Source organism: Python bivittatus, unplaced genomic scaffold, assembly GCF_059951505.1.
Source record: "Python bivittatus isolate LINGU-HERP-01145 unplaced genomic scaffold, Pbiv_v1 ctg000220_np1212, whole genome shotgun sequence".
NCBI classification, from domain to species: domain Eukaryota; kingdom Metazoa; phylum Chordata; class Lepidosauria; order Squamata; family Pythonidae; genus Python; species Python bivittatus.
The window spans coordinates 34,065,503-34,085,911 of NW_028277048.1; the positions used below are offsets into that span (position 1 = coordinate 34,065,503).

At 35.9% G+C, this 20,409-nt stretch overlaps 1 protein-coding gene across 7 annotated transcripts in view; it reads right to left on the reverse strand.

Annotated features, from left to right (window-relative positions):
- Positions 1 to 1,566: 1,566 nt before the first annotated feature.
- The window catches only part of LOC103056678 (cholesterol transporter ABCA5-like), a 57,355-nt gene continuing 38,512 nt past the window's right edge, over positions 1,567 to 20,409 (reverse strand). For 6 of the 7 annotated variants that reach the window (XM_025173387.2, XM_088138326.1, XM_088138324.1 and 3 more), the window contains 15 exons: positions 19,892 to 20,005; positions 18,490 to 18,624; positions 15,946 to 16,011; positions 14,552 to 14,643; positions 13,502 to 13,625; positions 12,898 to 13,015; positions 12,708 to 12,799; positions 11,372 to 11,547; positions 9,788 to 9,863; positions 9,596 to 9,690; positions 7,151 to 7,270; positions 6,884 to 7,033; positions 5,286 to 5,365; positions 4,573 to 4,628; positions 1,567 to 3,982 (listed from right to left, as the gene is read on the reverse strand). In XM_025173387.2, the coding sequence (XP_025029155.1) occupies positions 3,875 to 3,982; positions 4,573 to 4,628; positions 5,286 to 5,365; positions 6,884 to 7,033; positions 7,151 to 7,270; positions 9,596 to 9,690; positions 9,788 to 9,863; positions 11,372 to 11,547; positions 12,708 to 12,799; positions 12,898 to 13,015; positions 13,502 to 13,625; positions 14,552 to 14,643; positions 15,946 to 16,011; positions 18,490 to 18,624; positions 19,892 to 20,005 (1,602 nt within the window). In that variant the 3' untranslated portion in view covers positions 1,567 to 3,874. The remainder of the gene's footprint in view (positions 3,983 to 4,572; positions 4,629 to 5,285; positions 5,366 to 6,883; positions 7,034 to 7,150; positions 7,271 to 9,595; positions 9,691 to 9,787; positions 9,864 to 11,371; positions 11,548 to 12,707; positions 12,800 to 12,897; positions 13,016 to 13,501; positions 13,626 to 14,551; positions 14,644 to 15,945; positions 16,012 to 18,489; positions 18,625 to 19,891; positions 20,006 to 20,409) is intronic. The other variant, XM_088138327.1, reaches the window with a different exon arrangement.

Here is a 20,409-nt window from a genome sequence, read left to right on the forward strand (position 1 = left end):
TGCAATCTTACACAAAGAGATGCACTCCCTCCCTCTCTCATGCACCCACACACAGAGTATGTTCAAAGGCTGACAAAAGATGGCCCTGCATTTCAAAATACGTTAGGTAAAGATTCTTCCCACTGTTAGTTAAGTTTTGATTCCCCAACCAAGCCTTAGCGGTTTATATATGAAAGTGGTCATATCGCTGTTGTTGTTGTTGTTTAGTCGTTAAGTCGTGTCCGACTCTTCGTGACCCCATGAACCATATTGCGCCAGGCCTTCCGGTCCTTCACTGCCTCCCTGAGTTTGCTCAGTTTCATGCTCATATGGTCATGCTCATATGGTCATATCTCTACCAGGAATAATAATATGCCTTTGGGTTTGTCACAACATGCAAAGCAGCATTAGTTGCTTGTTCTTTCAAATATCTAGTTCAAAGATTATCATTATTTGGTATGACATCTTTATAAGAGAATAAAGAATAGTTAATGGGAGGCATTTTTTTTTTTACTGACCCAAAAGAAGATAAAATCCAGATACACCAGGAAGTGTGTCACAGAGGCCTATAAATCATTCCGCCTGGAAGGCTGTGTTATATCAGATGACAAGGTACCAATTCTGAGAGCTGGAGAAGTTTTTGTTGTTTTCCAGATGACAGAGTTGCTGTCCAAACAGCCCTCATGTTTTTCTTGCCTGTATTTCCTATAGATTTCTTCAAGCACTCTCATGTATTTAAGTGTGTTTTTAATCAATCTCTCTCCCGGCCTGTCTTGGGTTTCAGGGGGTGGGAAATAAAAAAAGACTGAAAGAGCTGGAGAACATGACACAGTATCATCAAAGGTGACACTGGGATCAATGAAGACATCCAGGCATGTTGCTACTTCAGACAGAACAGCAAATGGTGACCTTCCTCATCTCAAGATGCAGAGTACCCAAAGTGGATCAAATAATGCTGGTATATAAAATGTAAAACCCAACAGGCATTTCCTCCCTCCTTCCTGGCTTCAACACAAAATTAATGAACGAACCAACCTTATTGTTCTGTCTGAATGGGACCATCCAGCCTTACTGATATACAGGGGAGAAGTAGCATTTGGTTTATTTTCATTCTTCTCTGAAAAACTGTCTCCCATTGTTTGCTGGTCTAAATGTTCCTCATCTTCTAAAGGTGCATCAGAGCACTGAGAAGACCCTCACTTGTTCCTGATTGTTTCTTCCTGCTTCACCCCATACCCCACCTTCAGGCTTGCTAGTCTGAGTGGCTGGGCAGAGTGGTGTGGGGGGTAAAGCAGCAGGAAGCACCCTCCACCTCTACCCCCTTATTCCTTGCAACCCGTAGATTGTGGAAATGGTCTTAAAAATGTTTTAGTCCCTGTTCTGGTTATCAGTATGGTAAAGTACAAGATTCTGGATACGTCTGTGGTACAAATGTGACTGAATAATGAGTCAGCTAAAGATTAGATTTGTGGAGGTATATACTGAACAAAGATCGAAGAAAATGCAGTGTGTTCACATGTGTATGTGATGTATGTGAACAAGGAAGAAATAAATTTAATGATTTTATTTTCATTATTTAGATCTGGAAAAGTGAAATAAACGTATCTGTGAATGTAATACATAGTTTGCTTCAGCAGTTTGCAACAGTGACATTTTTGATAATTCAAAACAAAGTATATAGCAGGTAACAATACTATATATGTTCCTATATTGGGCCACTGTGGACTGATAATCAATGTTGCCTAAAAACTAGTATGTTTTTGTGGCTTTATCCTCATCTTTTCTTCCAAGTCAATGAAATTCATACCTATGTTCATACCTTACCTATAATATTAGAGATCATGTGACTGAAGTTCAGAATTTCTCATCCTCAAAAGGAAAGTTGAGCATGACAAGTAAAAGCAGATGTCTCTCATTTGGAGCACTGTTTTTGTTTAAAAAGATAATGAATATATTGACATCTTTTCAATATTAATCTCAAGTTCGCATGGTATTGTTTCATTCAAGAAGAAAAATAACATCAATTTGAGGATTTATTATTTCAATAACATTCCCTTATTGTTACCTAAACATTTTAAGAGATTTAAACCAAAAACGTAAGTTTAGGTAAATTAATAACAGTTTATTATAAGGTATACCTGAGTTTTAAGTCACCTAAATAACAGTTGTTTAAAAAGTAAGTATTTAGGCAACTGCTTTTTTTAGGATTATATACAATATGTTCAAATGAAAACTGTGACAAAAGGTTCCAGGAACTGGCAAAATTATAGACAATGCCTTTAGCAGTATCTTCTGAAAAATGATACTATTGATTATATAATGATTATTACATGTAATTGGCAACTTAGGTAAGAAAAAAAAGAAACAAAAGTTATTTGGGGTGTAAGGCGATTCTTAAAATTTCATAAAATAAAGAAGTAGTAAAGAAATTTTCATAAACAGTGGGGTGAATTCACTGCCCTACAAACTCAGCTCATGAAATTGAGCAAAATCCAGTGGAGGCTTGTTGTCTCTTAACTAAGAACTGCTGGAAATAGGTGGAGGTTGGTAATTTTTGCTGATTTCACCTTTTCCCTGCAGCCTTAAGTACCTCCACCTATACTTTCTGAGAAGATCCCCCAACCCTGCAGAGGAGACTATTATTTTTATAGAGAGAGAAGTTGCATAGAGTGAGAATCAATGAAAATTAGCTCTTCCTCTTCTGCTGATAGATAAGTTATAGATGGGCAACTTGTGGACTATTATATGTTGCTGAAGTCCTGCTGTCCTCAGCCCTAGCCTATATGACTGGTGATAAGGTTTTTGGGAGCTACAATCTAGAAGCATGATGGAAGACAACAAATTAACAAGCTCTGATTCAATTTCACACTCACTGTTAATTTGTAGATTCAAGCCAATATTTGTAGTTGTTCACTTATCAGTTCTGTTCCTAACAGTATCCTTAACTGGGGCAAGCGCAGGGGGTCCAAGAGAGGGGGAGGGAGGCAAAAAAGTAAAAATGGTGGTTTTGACCATGCAATTGTGACTGCCATTTTGTCTTATTTTACATTCTCTGTGGATGCAGCTGGTCAAGGTGATGGTGGCGGCCTATTAGATCAACTAACCTCTGGAGAACTAAATAGCCCCAGAGAGAGCAGCTACACATTGGATGAAATTCACCCAGTCAGTGATGTAGGACTGCATGACCAGTTTTGCACAACTAGTCATCTAAAATAAATGGCATTACTTGCTCATGGGAAATCAGGTTCTTTTGGAAGAAAGCAGTGGTAGAACACATTTTGTAGTCCCAACATGGTGACATTTGAGCCACCTGATATGACTGTATACTGCCAAAACCTTCACTAAGAAGATCTGACTGGATTAGTACTGACTTAATTAAGCATATCATAGAAACAGGATGTGTTACGAATGCCATGTACTGCATGGCCGTTTTTTTTTTTCCAGTCTGAGCATTTCTAAAACAGGAATGCTTAAATTGTCCTTAAATAATTTCACTGCACATTGCCCTCTTTCCACCCCCATTATAAAACAAAACAGAAAGGAACAAATGATTGGAATCTTTTTCATAAAAATAAATACTAGGTTAATGCAAAATTTCATTCATTGGCTACATTATCCAATACGTAAAATGCCATGCTTGCTGCAGACTTAGAAAGAAGGTCCAGCCAATTTTATAGCTCCTTGATCACAGGTTTGCATCTAATAAGAATACTAAAAAAAAAAAAAAAAGCATTTCACCCTATCTATAGCATTAGTAAGGCAAAGAAGGTGAATCCTTTCAGCTGTGTAGGAATATGTTCTAAATTCATAGTACTCAGTGCATATTCAAAAAAAAAAAAAAAAAAAGCATTTATTTTGAGGGCAGAAAAGCCTCTGAAAAATGAAATAGAACAAATCAGAAAATTACTCGATCTTCCTGGGATCTTTCCCAACTAATTGTTCCATTTAATGTACCAAAATTGCTGTCTTCTTCCTCTTGTTCTTTCACAAGTTCCACAAATACCTAAAATAAACAAACAGTGCATGAGTGTTTTAATGACAACTTTTCCTCACTAGAATTCCACTCAGCAGGTGGGCAGATTTGTGACTGAAGCTAGTTAAAGATTCAAAATTCACAGCCGTAGTCCTCCTCAGTTGCATCCTTTCATAACTTGGAGATAAACCTCTGAAGGAAGGAGGTCAAGGCTCCCCATATCATGTGCTGGGTCTCTGTTTATAAAGAAGTCTTCCTGCTTCAAGGCTGAAACTTTTGGAGACTTAGGAAGAGATGCAAATGAGCAGACAGAGTAGTGATAGAAGAAGAGAAGGCTTGCCTGCCCTCTTTCATAGAATTTTTGATATGAGGGCAAGACCCTCTTAAGAAGGGTAGCGTTTGTTTTTCTAAATCTTCTGTTTTCTTACAACATTGTGAATGAAATATTGGCTCCAAATGGCATGCCTATGCCTTTGTGACAGAACAGGAAAACAAATGGACATTTATGAAATTATGGATGGATATGAGAGTTTCATATAAGAGACTGGACTGAAACTTGTGGAAAATATAAATTTGGAGGGCATATTATGATTTTGTACTGGAGATGTTTGTTTAATTACCTGATCAAGTGTTGCTTGAGAGAAGCTGTATTCTTCAACATTAAGGGCATGTTTTGCTGTTAAAAATGTCAGAAATAACTGTTTATTCCTTAGTGAGTGAGCATATATTATAACATGTTATACCTTGGCATTAGTAAAGATGATACAAAAGGTAACTTTTCCGGGACTTCACAGGCAATTTAATGACTAATTCTGACTTCCACATTCTATTAAGGTTGTCTGAAGTATCCAAAGGATCCATCCTGAAGAAAGCATCTTATGCAACATTACAACACATGTATAAAAGGGATGGTACTTGTAGTGCAACAGCATAACACTGTTTTTCTCATTTTCTTCCCTTTGTGGGCACTTCCAAAAGTTGCACACCCTCAGTTGTTAACGTTGCAGCAACTGGCAGCATGTGTACACTTCCAGTGTAAGTTTGTGATAACGTTTGAGAACTTAATGTCATGCTGCTTTAATGGTATAAAATGTGTCCCATGAAAGCAAGTCCAAAAAACTGTAAGCTTTGCTAATCAGAAAGCAACAAGAAAAGGTTACCAGAAAACAAAAGGTTGGATAAAAGGACAAATGCATATAGAAAATATAATGTAATAGGATGATGCTAGTGGTGAGAGACAACACGGTGAATTTCAGTCAACATAAAATTAAGGTGGATAAGTGAGGATGAAGGTTCTATTGTAATCAGTGTACTTAGAAAATTAATACCTTACCTTCCTCCAGTTTAGAAAAAACCAATGCAAGTGACTGGACATCTTCTCTTGGAATTTTATATGCCAAAATTGAAGCAAAACTGTAACAAAATAGATAATAGCATAAGCCTCAACAAGAGGCACATGGCTTCAGCCATGTTGCAGTTATTATTATTATGGCTGGTTGCACAGTCAGCCAGATGTTTAGACGGGATTTGGCCTTTTTATCCACCTATCAAGTCCTTCCCAAGGACCTGGGATAGGCAGATGTGGTTGTTTGACAGTGTTAAAGGTATTGTCGCAGAATGGAAGCTGTTCCAAGTAAAACTGCCTTTTGCAACTGACAGATGGTGATTTTGGCAATGCCAGAGGTGTTCAAGTGATGCTCCAGCTGCTTTGGGATTGCACCTAAGATGATGATGATGATTTTTGGTGCCTTCAAGTCAGCACTGAGTAGTCCCTGCAGTTTTCTTGGCAATATTTTTCGGAAGTGGTTTGCCATCACCCTCTTCTTCCTAGGCCTGAGAGAGAGTGACTGGCCCAAGGTCACCCAGTTGGCTTCGTGACAGGTCTAGAACTCCCAGCCTCTAGCCTGATGCCTTAACCCCTACACCAAACTGGCTCTGTTACAGGAATTATGATTTTTATAAATCATAGTCTTTAACTTTCTAGGTTGCTATTTCTGGCCTATGCTTTCAAACAGCTGCATTTCACCAGTTTTATACAGAGGAGCGCCCAGAAATTGCATTTCCGTCAGTTCTTGCAACCTAATCTCTCTCTTTGGCCATTGGGGATCTGACCCCTGGATACAGCTGTGGCTGGCAGAAGGAACTTCAGTTCATCTTAGTGCAGTTCCTCTCCCCAGTAGCTGAATGGCATCTATGGAGGGAACTTGCAGAGCAAACCTTTGGAGGGGAACTCAAGTATACGACACCGTCCTGTTTTCAGAAAAGAGTCTGAAGAGGAATTTGGCAATTGGACTTAATCCTGGTGTTAGTCTGTCTGTCTGTCTGCCTGTCTGTCTAAATGTATTAGCTGCCATATTACTTTCATAGTACATTTACTTTCATAACTGTTACTATATATCTTCTAATACTATTCATTTACTAGAAGTTGTATTATATCATGCATTTTAAAAATCCTACGGCAGGTTACAGTAGTTATAAAAATATACAGTAAATGCAAGACAAAAAGAAGAATAAAACAGAATGAAAGCGTCCATTGAAACATGATTCACAAAGATTAGAGGGAGACAACAGCTAGGGAAGGTTAACAGAACAATATGTTTTAGGATGCATAAAGCACATCACACAAAGGCCTGATATATTGCATCAAGTTACTCAAAGTTATCAGGATCTGATTATTTAAAGAAGCATCACTTTACCCTGTATAGTCATACTGATTTAAATAGCCTCAACAGTTGTTGATAAGTAATAACCACTGAATTTATAGCAGAACTTAGGAAAAAATGTATTTGGTTTAAGTAGTTCAGAGAGATGCTAGATAAGTCCCCTCACGTGCTCTGAAGCAGCATTTTGCCTTTGAACAATTCAGATTTCAATGGGCCTATTTAGAAACCTACACATGACCAAATCTAGAACCAACCCACTGACTTTTACCTTTTCAGACAATTTGCATTTGGAAAAATGCTCAAAATCTTCCTTTGAAGGTGCTCCTTCTGCTGTGATTCTGGCGTTTCTTTTAATTTCATTTCTAAAAAATATCCCCTGCCAAATTTAGTCTTGAGATGTTGAACTGTTCCAATGCACCTATTTGTCCGGTGGGGGAAAGGTGGGATAGACAGTTTATGAGTCCAATGTCCACACTTATGGTGTTTTAAAACAATTGTCTCATTTAAAAAAAAAATTAAGATGCTAAGGAAATACCGTAACTTTCCGGATACCAAGATGGCCACACGATCACATATTGCCTCTGCTTCTGCCATATAATGTGTTGCCAGAATAGCTGCTCTCTCTTTACTTTTAAAGGCTGCTCGGATTGCTTTCCTATCAAACATAACGCACACTCAGTGAAAAAGAATAGGTTCCCTAACTAAGCCTGTTAAATGGTTTGATTTTAAATGATGCAGTCATGTATTTTTTTAATTTATTTTTTAAATTTTTTGATTACAAAAAGAAAAAAAATACATAAAAGTGCTTTAATAAAGTGAAAAAAAACAAGAGAAAAAAAGTGTTAATATAGCATTATACCAATCATTATACCAATTACCAATTACAATTCTATATATACTTACCTAATACAAATATTATTCAAGTACATGTATATTTCTAATAGATCATTTTATCATTATTTATCACACTATCGTTTTTTTTAACCCAGTGTATTTTGTATAAATGAGTCCCATATTTCATTATACTTATCCATACAAAGTCTATGTCTATAGGCAATCCGCTCATGAAGTGGCAAGCACAATCAGGTCTTCAATCCATTGAATAAATGGGGCCACACATTTATCTTTCCAGTATCAATATCAGTCTTTTGGCCATATCAGTCTTTTGGCCATAGTAAGGGCACAGAGAATCCATTTACATTATCCGGTTGTCAAGTTCCATGTATTAGGTATATAGTTCAAAAGAATATTATCCTCTGAAATTTTTAGCTTTTGTCATACAATCGTATTTATATAGTCCACTAATTTCACCCAAAACTTAGTAAGTATAGGACACTGTAAAAACATATGCTTTAAAGAGGCTTTGTCCTTATTACATCTCCAACAAAATGCTGTTTTTGACAATCTTTTTCTATACAGATGTAGTGGAGTCCGGTAAATGCTAAATATTATTTTTTTGTTTTATAAGTTGTAGTTTGAGGTCTATTGACACTCTTGCTATAGAAGTTAAGACACTCTCCCATTGTCTAGACAATATAGAAACCTCTAATTCTTTATTCCACTCATCCCTTAACATCTGTGTATCAAAGTGATTTATTGATAGCAAATATCTATATTAAAAATAGTAGGTTTTTGGTTTTAAAGGATTTAACAAGTTGTTCTAATATTTCACTTGTCTCAGAAGCTGAAAATGTTGCTGGTCCAATGATGCAGTCATGTATAATGATGCAAAATCATCTGCTGGCCCCTCCATAAACTTGGGGATCCAAGGAAAGCCCAAACTTAGCACTAAACTTTTGTTTTTCTGCACCATGTTCACAGTGTGACAGAGCTACCTATAAGACAGATGGAGTCATGTATAACAATTCCTGCTGATTTCTATGGACAGCTCTCACTTCTGTCTCTGGGAACATTTAAAAATACTCTGTGTAGATGAACCAAGAAAGGATCTATTCATTCTGTCACAGCCCAGGCTCAGGACTCGGTTCTGAATCTGACCCTAAAGAAGCTGCTCCAGCTGAGCCTGTGGAATGTCAGCCTCAGGGGAAAGAAAGCCAGGAATTACATGAGGCTGATCAAACACAGGCACCACCTGAGCAGCTGGAGAAGTCAGCTGAGGATGACATAAGGCCTTCCAGCACCCGACAAGTAGAGAAGAGAGCAGAGCGGTGAGAGTCTATTAGGCTGCTCGCCAAGCAAGGGAGTAAATCTCCTGATTAGTAACAGCTGGCTGTAGCCTTATTTAAGGAGCAGCTCTAGCCCATGCTCTCTTTGCTGGAAACAACATCTGACCTCTGGCTCTTGTGTAATGTTCCTGTAAATCCTGTTTGTGTTTGAAACCTTGAACTTCTGACCTCTGGACTGGCTGACAACCCTGACCTTGCTCTCCAAACCCTGGATTTGGACTTGGACTATTCTTCTGTGCACTCCTAGTTAGAAAGCAAACTCTTCAGGCAAACCTCACTTTTGCTTACATTCCTTTGTTTGCTGCTATCTCTTCAGCCTTGGAGTAAAATCGCTAAACTCCATAAGTGACTGTGTGTGCAGTTGAAACCTGAAGCAGGACACATTCATTTAGGGGACAAATGAATTCATTTAGGAGATATTCTTATGTCTCTTCCTCCTCCTTGCACCTTTCTGGACTATATCCCACATGTTTTCCTTTACCATTCCTTCTTCTACCTCTTGTTTTTAGTGAGTGAACTTTCTAGTCCACTGAGTCCTGATAAGCTTGCCTGCTCTCTTCTTCCTAAGATTGTCTGTCCCTGAAAGATTTCTTAAGTATCTACAAGATTCATGCTTTGATAACTCCTTCTTGAATGATGGTTGAAATTTCTCTCTTGATTACTTAAACAAGAGCCATGACTTCAACAGTTAAAGAATGATAATATGCTTGACAAAACACTTATGCTAAATTAAAACTTAAATTATATAGAAATCAACAAGATATTCCCTTCCAGTACCATTGGAGGCTACTCACCACATGTGATGTATTGCTATGGGGTCCATACCAGTAGATGGCTCATCTAAGAGAGTAATATGAGGATTTCCAAGCATACTTAAGGCAAAGCATAACTGAAAAAATAAAGAAACAGAAGATATTACCTTGATGTCTGTTTGCTTTATATAATACAACTTGTACAATCATTTTTTTTAAAAAAATAGTAAATACCTTTCGTTTGATTCCTGCACCAAGTTTCTTCACTCTCTTTTGTAGATGTTCCTTAAGGTCAAGTGCATTGGAAAAGCTGTGGAAAACATTTTTATAATCTTGAAAGGGGAGTATTAATAAGCTGTTAAACATTTGCACATTTAAGAAACTACATTTAAGACTCATAAAAACATAGAACAATATAAAATGAGGGGCAAGTAGGATACAGTCAACACAATATATTTAATTAATTTTCAAACCCTGCTTTAGGAGATAAAACTTTTCCAAGTAACTCACAAAATTAAAATAATATAACAAATATAAACATTAATAAAAACCAGTGATAACAACAAAACATAGATCACCAAGAAACAGTAAAATAAAACACATTTTCTTCAAAACCAAGATAACTTGGGAAGAGGCCAAGGAAAAATAAATGAACACTGAGGGTTTTTCTTAAGGCTGACAGTGATGGGTTTTGACAGACGTCACTGTTTTGCACAGTCCAGAGGTATGGGGCTACTGAGGAAAGGAATCTCTTCCTTTCATAGCATCAATTTGACTCCTTTCAGACAAAGGAAACATGTAAGCGGATTCTTTTTCTCCCATCCCCACTATGATTTTTATGATCTTAAGGGCTCCTGGCTGGTAGTTCATTTGATGTATAACTTATAATATTTAATTTACTAGGCAGTACTCTTTTGAAATACATTATAGCTGAAACAGATGAGAGTCTTCTTTTTCACTAGCATGGAAACCAGAGTAATATGTTGTCTTTTCAATCTCTCATCAAGTATGACATAAATACCTAAATATACTGCCTTAAAATTCTCATGAAGCCCTGTTTCCAAATATTTTATAGCAGCAATGAGTAACTATAACCTACAAGTCCCATTCTTTTGTGATTTAACTTCTGAAAAATTCAGCTGGAAACTGCAGAACATTAGTAGCAAGATTTTCTGCTTATTTCTGTTGGTAAACCAAAGAAAGAGTGTATTAAGTCTTCAGGCAGGCTTAGGTTTGTAAAAGGATTTATATGTGTACCTCCATCACATGTGATGAAGGACCTGGTATTTTACTGCACTCAAATATAAAATATGAAGTAGCTTCATAGTAATCACTGGAAATTACATCTATCAAGATTCGATGCACACGCTTTTTTGGTTAACCTTTAAAAAGCTTTTATTCAAGGAAAATTATGAAGTAGATGTGCAAGAATGAAGAAACAAACATCCTTTGTAATGATATAGTAAACTGATGGTATGTGTAGACACCTTGATTTGCATTAATCTGTTGTACGCATGTTGATATTGAACTATGCGCTGCTGAAGAGAGAGTATCATCCCCATATAGTACAATAAATATAAAAAATTGAAATGGTGCAATTTTTTCGAGAATGAAGCCATTTTTGGTGAAAAGGCAGGGCGTAAGGAAATAAATAAACCAACAAAAATATCTGATATACATAAACAACCAACCATATAAGAATCTCTATAGCATTTATAAAATATTTATATGATCAATATCTTCAACAAGATCATGTCATAGCACAGTAAGAGAAAATACAATTAATGTATACAAAAATTAAATACTTGAGATACTTACCATTTTATGACTTCTCTCATGTCATTAGTATTCATTCCTTTGATAGCCCCATAAATTTCAAAATGTTCTTGTAATGTTATATTAGGCCAAAGTGGGTTTGCCTGTGGACAGTATCCCATGTATTTCATGGAATTATCCATATGATTTTCACCTAAACAATAATCCCCCATCAGCACCTGTGGATACAAGAATCTCTTCTCAGTATTCTTTTCATAATGTTTCTAGTTAAAGGTGATTGTGAAAAGCTGAATTAACTGAAATCTTAATTTTTAAGACATAAGTATAATAGATAAAATACATCACTTTATTTTATCAAAAATGTATTCCAATGTAATATAAGCATTTATCTATGAACTTGTTTTGCAATAGTCTTCCCTCATTTTTTTTTAATTAGTTCATTTAATCACATACGCCCATTCCCATATTCTATTAATTGATTGCTGGGATTAATAGAAAGCATGAAATCAAATTGATTCAAATATAAATGTGTGCTTATGTATTTACCAGAGTTTGTTGAAGTGCTGCATTGATTACAAGGCATCTCTTTTCAAGCATCAAACTGATTCAGTAATTAAATTATTCAAGTAATGATTTGATCAAATTAACTTCAAGGATTTGAAATTCTGCACAGCCCTACTGAATAATATCTAATGACTTAAAAAGAGGAATGATCCATATGTTCAAATATTGCCAACAGCAGGTATCTTTTCTATGTTACTGATTGATTTATAAATCAAATTTATACGCCACCTAACTCATAATGACTCTGGGCAGTGTAAAAGTTAAAAATACATTCAGTACAACAAAAATGGAAAGAAGGCAATAACCCAGAGGCTGATATACCAAACACATTAATACAATTCCCACCAAGGCATATATTCCTAAACCAGGGCCTAGGGAAAGAGCCAGGTCTTTAAAGAACAGCAGCAGGTTCAGGGCAACTCAGACCACTGGGGGAGATGATAATTCCAGAGGGCAGGCACTGTGACAGAGAACGCACACTGCTTGGGTCCCATCAGATGGCACAATTTTGAAGATGGGACCTGGAGCACGCCCACTGCATCAGATCTTATGATGCAGGTAGAAACAGTGGGAGATATAGATATTTGGTTATCTATATGAGGTCTAGGTACTTCTGTGCCAGTCAGAAAAAATATGTACTTCAAGTGATATTCTATCATGAACAGTGCTGAAATACATATAGCTTCAGTAAAAAATATCCATTTCCTCTGCCTAGAAAGTACTGTGAATCTTGTTATGGATGAGAGTTCAATAATGATTAAAAACCAAAAATTGTGAGGAAGAGTAGATACAAGATTTGATCAAAATTATATACCTGGCCTGAAGTGGGTTCAACTTCTCCTGCTAGAATATTAATCAGTGTGCTCTTCCCAGCTCCATTAGGGCCTAATACTCCCAGAACCTCTCCTAAAAAAGAAGCAAAACAACAGAACATCTCGTTTTTCCAAAAAGCTAATTGGTTTCACTTTTGAAAAAGTAAATTCTATAGTAAATTTAACAATAACCTCTCTTAACACAAAGTGAAAGATAGTTAGTTGCCACTTTTTTCATTTTTCTTCCAAGAAGGAAATCAGTCTTTCCATCATATTCCTTATGTAAGCTGCTGACCAATACTGCTGGTTTCTAAAGAACAAAAAAGTAATATTGAACTTATACTGAATTAGCATGAATATATGATGCACAATAATTCCTTTCAATGGTCAATATTTCTTTTAGTCAGCATAACTAGCCAACATGTAGGAATAGTCTGAAGCCTTTTCTGCTGTTATGAGAGATGGACATTGTAATAATGGAAATGGGTGCAGGATATCTCAGGCCACTCCCATTTGAGATTTCTCTACATGCTCCTGTGCCCAGGACTGAAAATGAGGAGAATTATTATATGGCTGGTTCAGGGATATAATCAAAACATGAAGATCAGGCAAATGATAATGATCCCTTTGTGATTTTTACTATAGCTTGCTTTCTCTGATCCCTGGAGAGATTAATTGGCAGCCTAATTTGTGTTTGTGTTAATAATCACAAATGTGGCCTAGCAAATTATTTCTTTTCTGTGACATTGCATACAGAGTGCCAATTGGATGGGAGGATTAGGACAGGCTCATTTACCTCTTCACAGTCCTGGCAAGTTATCATCTCTTTAACTTTCAGCTTTTCAGCCATAACATCTTCATCTCCATCTTCTTCAGGTGATACATCTAGGAATTTACAGGCTTTGAGCCGCATAGGAGTTCTGGATAGGAAAATATATTCAATCTCTGCTTGTGGGACTTCTTAATAGACCCAATTGAGAGCAAAAAAATTCTGTCTCTTGGGCCAGACAGTAGGTCTGATCCTATGGACAGCTCTATTCACAAAAACCTAACATGCAGGGTAACCTTGCAGCCAAATGAGAGTGCATCCAAGTGAAGGACTTTGTCATTAGTAAGAACTTTCTCACTACATGGTAGAGACTCCTCAAGTGTTGGGCGAGGAGAAGGAACTACAGCTGTGAGTCTTCTCCCTCACCCTGCTGAGACTCTTGGAAGGAACTCTCCAAGAAAGAACTAGAACAAAGAGCAGCCCAATCCATGTTTCTAGAGATACCAAGGGCTGTTCTGCTGAGAGGACAAGTGAATGCATGAGGAGATAGTCCTTATGTAGAAACAGCAAATAAAATCCTATTATCTGTACATCCATTTTTCACAATAGAAAAAATATTACTGCGAGCAAAGATGGATTCACCAAACAGAAATGTTGGAGAGGCACAGGATGCAGGGAAGGGCTTACAAAAGACACAGCAAGTTTGGAAAGGCAAGAAGGTGGGGAGAAGTAGCTATATTAAAACATTTTCAAAAGCAGGGATTTTCCTGGATCAATTATCTTAGCAAAGACAATTCAGAAAAAGCCAAAAATACTGCTACCTTAAGAGAACACTCAAGCCCAGCCTAGCCCCACCCAGAAAAAAAAACAATGAATAAATGGATTTTACATCTTTGTGGACAAAAAGCCTCAATAACAATATTAATATTGTTATTAAATATTAAATTAAATTAAACTAAGCCTCAATAATGTTCTTAAAGAACTTAAGCTTATTGAACTCAGCTTATTGTTGTCAAGTTTTGCTTTGGTAAAGTAATTTCAGTACTGATTTTTTAAAGGAAAATGAAGAATATTTACCTGAAAAAAGGGTCCACTCTCATTGATTTGCCTCCATGCTTCACCTCAAGGTATCGCAGAAGAAATAGCCAAATTATACATTGAAAATAAGGCTAAAAGAAAGAGAAAAAGAAAAAAGAAACAACATTAATGCAGCTTTGCTCTAAATCACATCTGTAAGTAATTGTATGGGGAAAGCTAAATGCTTGCTGATCCCTGCCACAAGGAAAATTCTACTCTCCTAGTGCATGCTATATTAACACTATTAAATTATATTAACCAAGAACTTCCAACTTAAAGTTCAACAGAGACACTTTAGTTTGCCTCAGAAAATGGGTATGAAAAATCTTATAATATCACAGGTTTTTATTTATTTACTTCTACTTATATGGCTATTCCTCTCACCAAAGTGACTCTGGGTGGTAAACAGAATTTAAAATTAAACAAGAATATAAATAACTATAAATACAACATAAGATCACAGAAGTTTTTTAAAAAGGCAGCTGAGCATAACATCTCAGAACAAACCAACTAGGCTTCACTGACTTCCTGATTCTGCAAAGTTGGGGCAAATCTAATAATGGGTGGTAAAATGTTCTGGAGGACAAGCATTGAGACCAAAAAGGCACGGGTGTTTTCCCTTGTTTCTAATGATATATTGGAACATATTAGTTTTCTGATATTTCAACTTTGTTGCTCATTTTCCTGTACTTCATTACCTGAACCTTAGTTTTCTAGCCTCCACATTTGCATTATCTCTTTCTTATATTCTTCCAAAAATATATAATAATAAAATGAAAAAAAAAACACTAAACTGATGAAAATCCGTATATTCCATTGTATCTCTTTCACTGTTATCTGAAGGGTGCACCTAGAACTATTTATTATTTATTTTGGAAACTTATAGGGCACTTCCATTTTTTTCTTGCTAAAAAATCTTGGACAATGTTTCAATATCAGAGTGGTGGTTAGGATAAAGTGGATATGGGACAAGTTGCTGTTCTTGTGCTGGCCCTGAACAGAGACCCAGTTTTTCCAGGGAATATTAACTGAGAGGAGGCTTTTAAGGGACAATAAGCTGCTTTTTTTAATACAGCTCCTCATAACCAGAATGCAATAGATTGATTTCTAGACTATGTTCCCCAAAGTAAGATATATATGACAGTAATGCTATCCATATCTTGCAAAACTATGATTTAGCTTTACATGCCAAGGCTGTTCTGTCTCTATTCACTTTTTGATGAGAAGCACGTTATCTTTCGTTAACATATCGCATATCTTGCATGGGTTTAGAATACAGAATGAAGAATATGATGGTTCTAGTCAGATTACAAACAACAAAAGCATAATATGTACTAAAACTTCTTAAAATGTATAAGGTTTCCTGAAGTCTTAAGAGGAAATAAGATTCTTACCGCTACTACTGAAACCAACAATCTTTCTGCACTTCTTTCCACTTTTTGACCAATCTTCTCTGTCTCCTAGGAAGATAATAATTATTCCAATTATTTTTTCTTTTTTTTTTTTTTGCAGATCATGAAGATGATTAATTTTAAAAAAAAACTCTTCTCATGTTTCTACAAAAATTCATATTTCAGAATACAACGAAGCCTTACTTGATTTGATTCTGAATTACATTTAGCAAACCCAACTGTTTTCCAAAACAAGCAGAATATAGACTGATTAAATCCATCCAAATTCAAACTTACTATAGTTCCACTGGTATTAGTGGGAATGTCAGAAGTTATGAATTTTTCACTATTATCTCTTTCCTGGATTGTGCAAAAATGGAAAGCAAGTAAGTATACACCTACTTTATGTCCTAAATCTTTACACCGCTTCATCATAAACACTGGGAAACTACTATATAAATTTGAATGGAAATGTTTAGGCACCTGATCACTTTTGAAAAATACAATGTGACACACTTTCCTGAAATGTGATGTATTTCTGTATAAATCAGGAAAAAGTAATTTGTAGAATGGTATTAAAATAGAAAAGGAGGTTTATGCTGGAGGAATAATAGTTTCCTAAGTTTTTTCTGGCTGCTATCAGCCATGTTAAAAATGAAGGAGGGCACCTTTAAAAAAAACCCCAAAATCTCTCAGACAGGATTTCCAAATCTATTTAGTGGCAGCCTCCTCCAAATGGATCCTTTTAGTCCCTTCAAACAATGTCCTAGAACCAGCCTCCTCCAAATGGATTGGAGGAGAACTTGATTTTTTTTTTCTTTGTCCCTTCTCACAAAATTCTTCAAAGCTTTAATAAGTTATTTGTATATCCCTTTTAATTATTAAGACATCAGCCAGTTTCTTTTGTATGTCCAGTGTAACATTTTTTTCCATGTCATTCTTGTAGCCTGTTATTTTTAAATCCACTTTCAAATTGGTCTCAACCATGTCAAGTAATTCTTGTTCCTCTTCCATAACTTCTTTTAAACACAGTCTATCTATAACATCTTTTAAACATAGTCTATCTATAGAGGCAGACACTCTTAAAATTAACTTCTGGATCCATTGTTCAAAAATATCCTTCAGTATGTCCAATGTTAATATATTTTGCTTCATCCTGTATTAGTAAGTCGAGTTTGAGTGTTCGTCTCCTTTAATTGTAATCTTTAGTTCCTTCTAGTTCCCCCTAGTGTCCAATTTTTAAAGTCTTATCTTATTATTTTTTTTTAAAGAATTCAAAACAAAAGCATTTTCCTACAGGAAGGATTATTTATAATTAATTCCAAAATCTTAGTTCAAATTTATCTGGACCCTTAGTCTGTTTGTAACTTTCTAAAATCAAAGTTTTAATCACCCTTTCACTATTTCAGGAAAAAATTCTTTAAGTCTTTAAACTTGTACTTAAAACTTCTTTTGTTAAGGATTGAGGGAAACTCATCTGGTGCTGTAAAACATGTCGATCTGAAGATTCCTAATAGCTGAAAAGCAGTTAACAAGCCATTTCTGAGTGTGATTAGAAAAGGAAGTACGTGAACCCAGTGTCCTTTCAAAGATGCTGACTGTGGTTTGAGCAAGAAGGCTATTCCCTCATCTCCTAGTGCTCAAAACCCACCAGAGACTGCTGTTTTGCAGTCTCCTTGTGAGGAGCAACTGTCTGGAGCACTTGTGGGAGATCTCAAGCCTTCTCCTTGTTCAGAAAGGAATTACAAAGAGCCAGTCTACTCACTGGTTCTTCATTCCGCCGTGGTCATTGGCTCTGCTTTTTGCAGAGCCATCTTCAGTCCACCATTCTTTCCTGGAAATCCTAGACTGCTTCAATCCAACACCAGCCCAGAGTTCTTCAGCTGCCCTGGAACTCCTCAGTCTTTGCCTGCTGTAGAACTTTTTGGCTTCTTCCTCTGCATACCCTTACAGACAACCTTTCTCCTCTGTCACCAGCATTTGATCCTTGGACCCCTTTTTAAAGGGCCATCTCTCATGTCTTACTTGGTGGGGTTCTTAAAAACATGGACATGTGAGAGAATGATGGGGAATTCCCACCACCAAGGCTGAACTCTCACATTTATATCTCTAGCTATAAACATATCATTGATTTGATTACCATCAAAATGAAAATAAAATTTAATGAAGAAAACAGATGCAAGCTGTATCTACTCTCCCAATACTTTGCTATCTTTAGTGCCTACCTTTTTACATAAGTTATATTTGGTAGAATTAATTCTGAAATGGATACAAGAAGTTCACATACAAAAACGTTTTCAGTGCAAAAAGTTGAGAAGAGGTCAAAACTCATTATGCTCTGGATTTAGCTTAAAATTGAACTTAGAAAAAAATCATTCCCCCACCTCAATTGTAGAGAAAAGTTGCTGTTTTGGAACCACATTATGATTGTCTGTCACAAGTTTTAAAATATGTAATATATATTGAAATTTAAATAAAATGTATGGTACTCTTTGGCACACTAGAATTCTGAAATTACTGACTAAATTCAGTCTATAGTAAACTTACCTCTAACAAAGTAATCAGGCACCCAATTAGAGGGTAGATTGGAATGAAGATACAAAAGGACATATGAATTATAACGGCTATGTTATACCACTGTGTAAATGCTACATCAGTAACAATAATACAGATCAAAGCTGCCTGAAAGACAAAACAAATATAATCATAACAAAATTCAAGTGGAAGTATCAAACTAGAGTTCTACTTGTCCCTATGATGTTGCACACCACTGCTGAGATAGCTGGGAACAATGTCAGAGCACCATCTGATCCTTACAAAAACCATAGTTGCTTTAACAATTCAAAGAAAGGTCCTTGGTCTCATGTGCTGTGAAGCATCATTTCTGTATATTTTGCACTGCCCTACCTTATATAATAGGTGCCTAGATACAATCCACAAGTTTAGATGGAATGCTTCTAAATCACTGGACATTTAGCTTCAGATTATGTAGCTCAGAATTATGGACATTTCCTAGAACTCTAAGATAAATTTCTTATCCAGTTTAAAGGGATGCATCTGGAAGTCCAGTTTCCAGCCTGCCCCACCTTATAACAGATTTTTTTACTGCAAATAAATTCAAGCAAGTTATAACAAAAAATGGCAACACTGGCAGCATTGGCTGAATCTGAGCACTACTAATACCATGTGGCCTGATATGAAGGACCGTGCTGTATAAATTTTTGTTCTGAATAAATAGATGCACTTGTTCATTTTAGGCTATGCAGAAAAGCATTTTTTTTCTGATATGAGATTAATATTTTGAGTTAATCTTACTTAGTTCTGATTTAATTTTGTTCCTTCTTAATGCTTACAACTAAAATAACTCATAAATCCAACTGAACAATTGGAAGTAAAGAACTCTTTTTATGGAATTTATTAAAAACAGGCAAAATATAGGCAGCCTTTTAAAAAAGAAAAAAAAAGATAAATATAGTGTTGTGAATAAAATGAATAGTACATACAGTACAGTTATATGATAGACTTTCATGTCAGAGACTAGGAAATAATCCTGCAAAATTTGGTCTTGTGCTGTACATACTCCAGCATGTACACATTGCACTAACACATGATTTGTTTTAATTGTGATTTGTTAAGACCCATTCCGCCTAGTAGATAATGAACCACAAGGACTGGGATCATACATTATGCAATACCTAAACTAAACAAATCACATTATGACTTAGATTGAACAGTGATTTGATCCATTGTAATAAGTATAACTCAGAAAACACACAGATATACATGATGTTTACTGCAAACTAAGGACAAATAAAGGCAGATATGATTCAAATTAAAAAAAAGTTGAAGTCACATATATCCAACATGAACATGTATATATAAATATACAAACAAAATTAGAAATTTCAATAAATGGGAAAAACAAATTAGGCTCTGCCCGTTTACTCACAGTTGGAAAAATGAATGACCAAAATTCTTTGGTGTTTTGTATAGTTTTAAAAGTGAAAGAGACAATATAATGGAACAGAATTACTGAGGGTACATAGCCTATAATGCAAAACGTCTGCAAGAAAAAAAATACATCCCTTAAAATTTTTCATGACATACTTTCCCATGAAAACAGACCAGAATAATTAAAAACAGCAAATAACCCATCACTTCGTTCATTTAGATCTGCTCATACAGAATGGTCTCTTTCTGGTCATTGGAAGAATGACCCAACAGGAAAGGGTTAACTCCACCTTTTTAGCCAGAAAGCAGACTAGGCTTCTTCCTGTGTCATGGAGGGAACCCCGCCTTCAGTCATATGCACTGATTTCATTTTAGGGTGCTTCAGCTCCCCCTTTATTGTATATTCCCAACTTGCCACTGGTAGGACACACAGGGATGGAAGAACAAGCTTAATACACATTTTTACACTTTTTTTTTTCATTTTTTACAATTCATCCCCAAAGATAAAAATAGGGA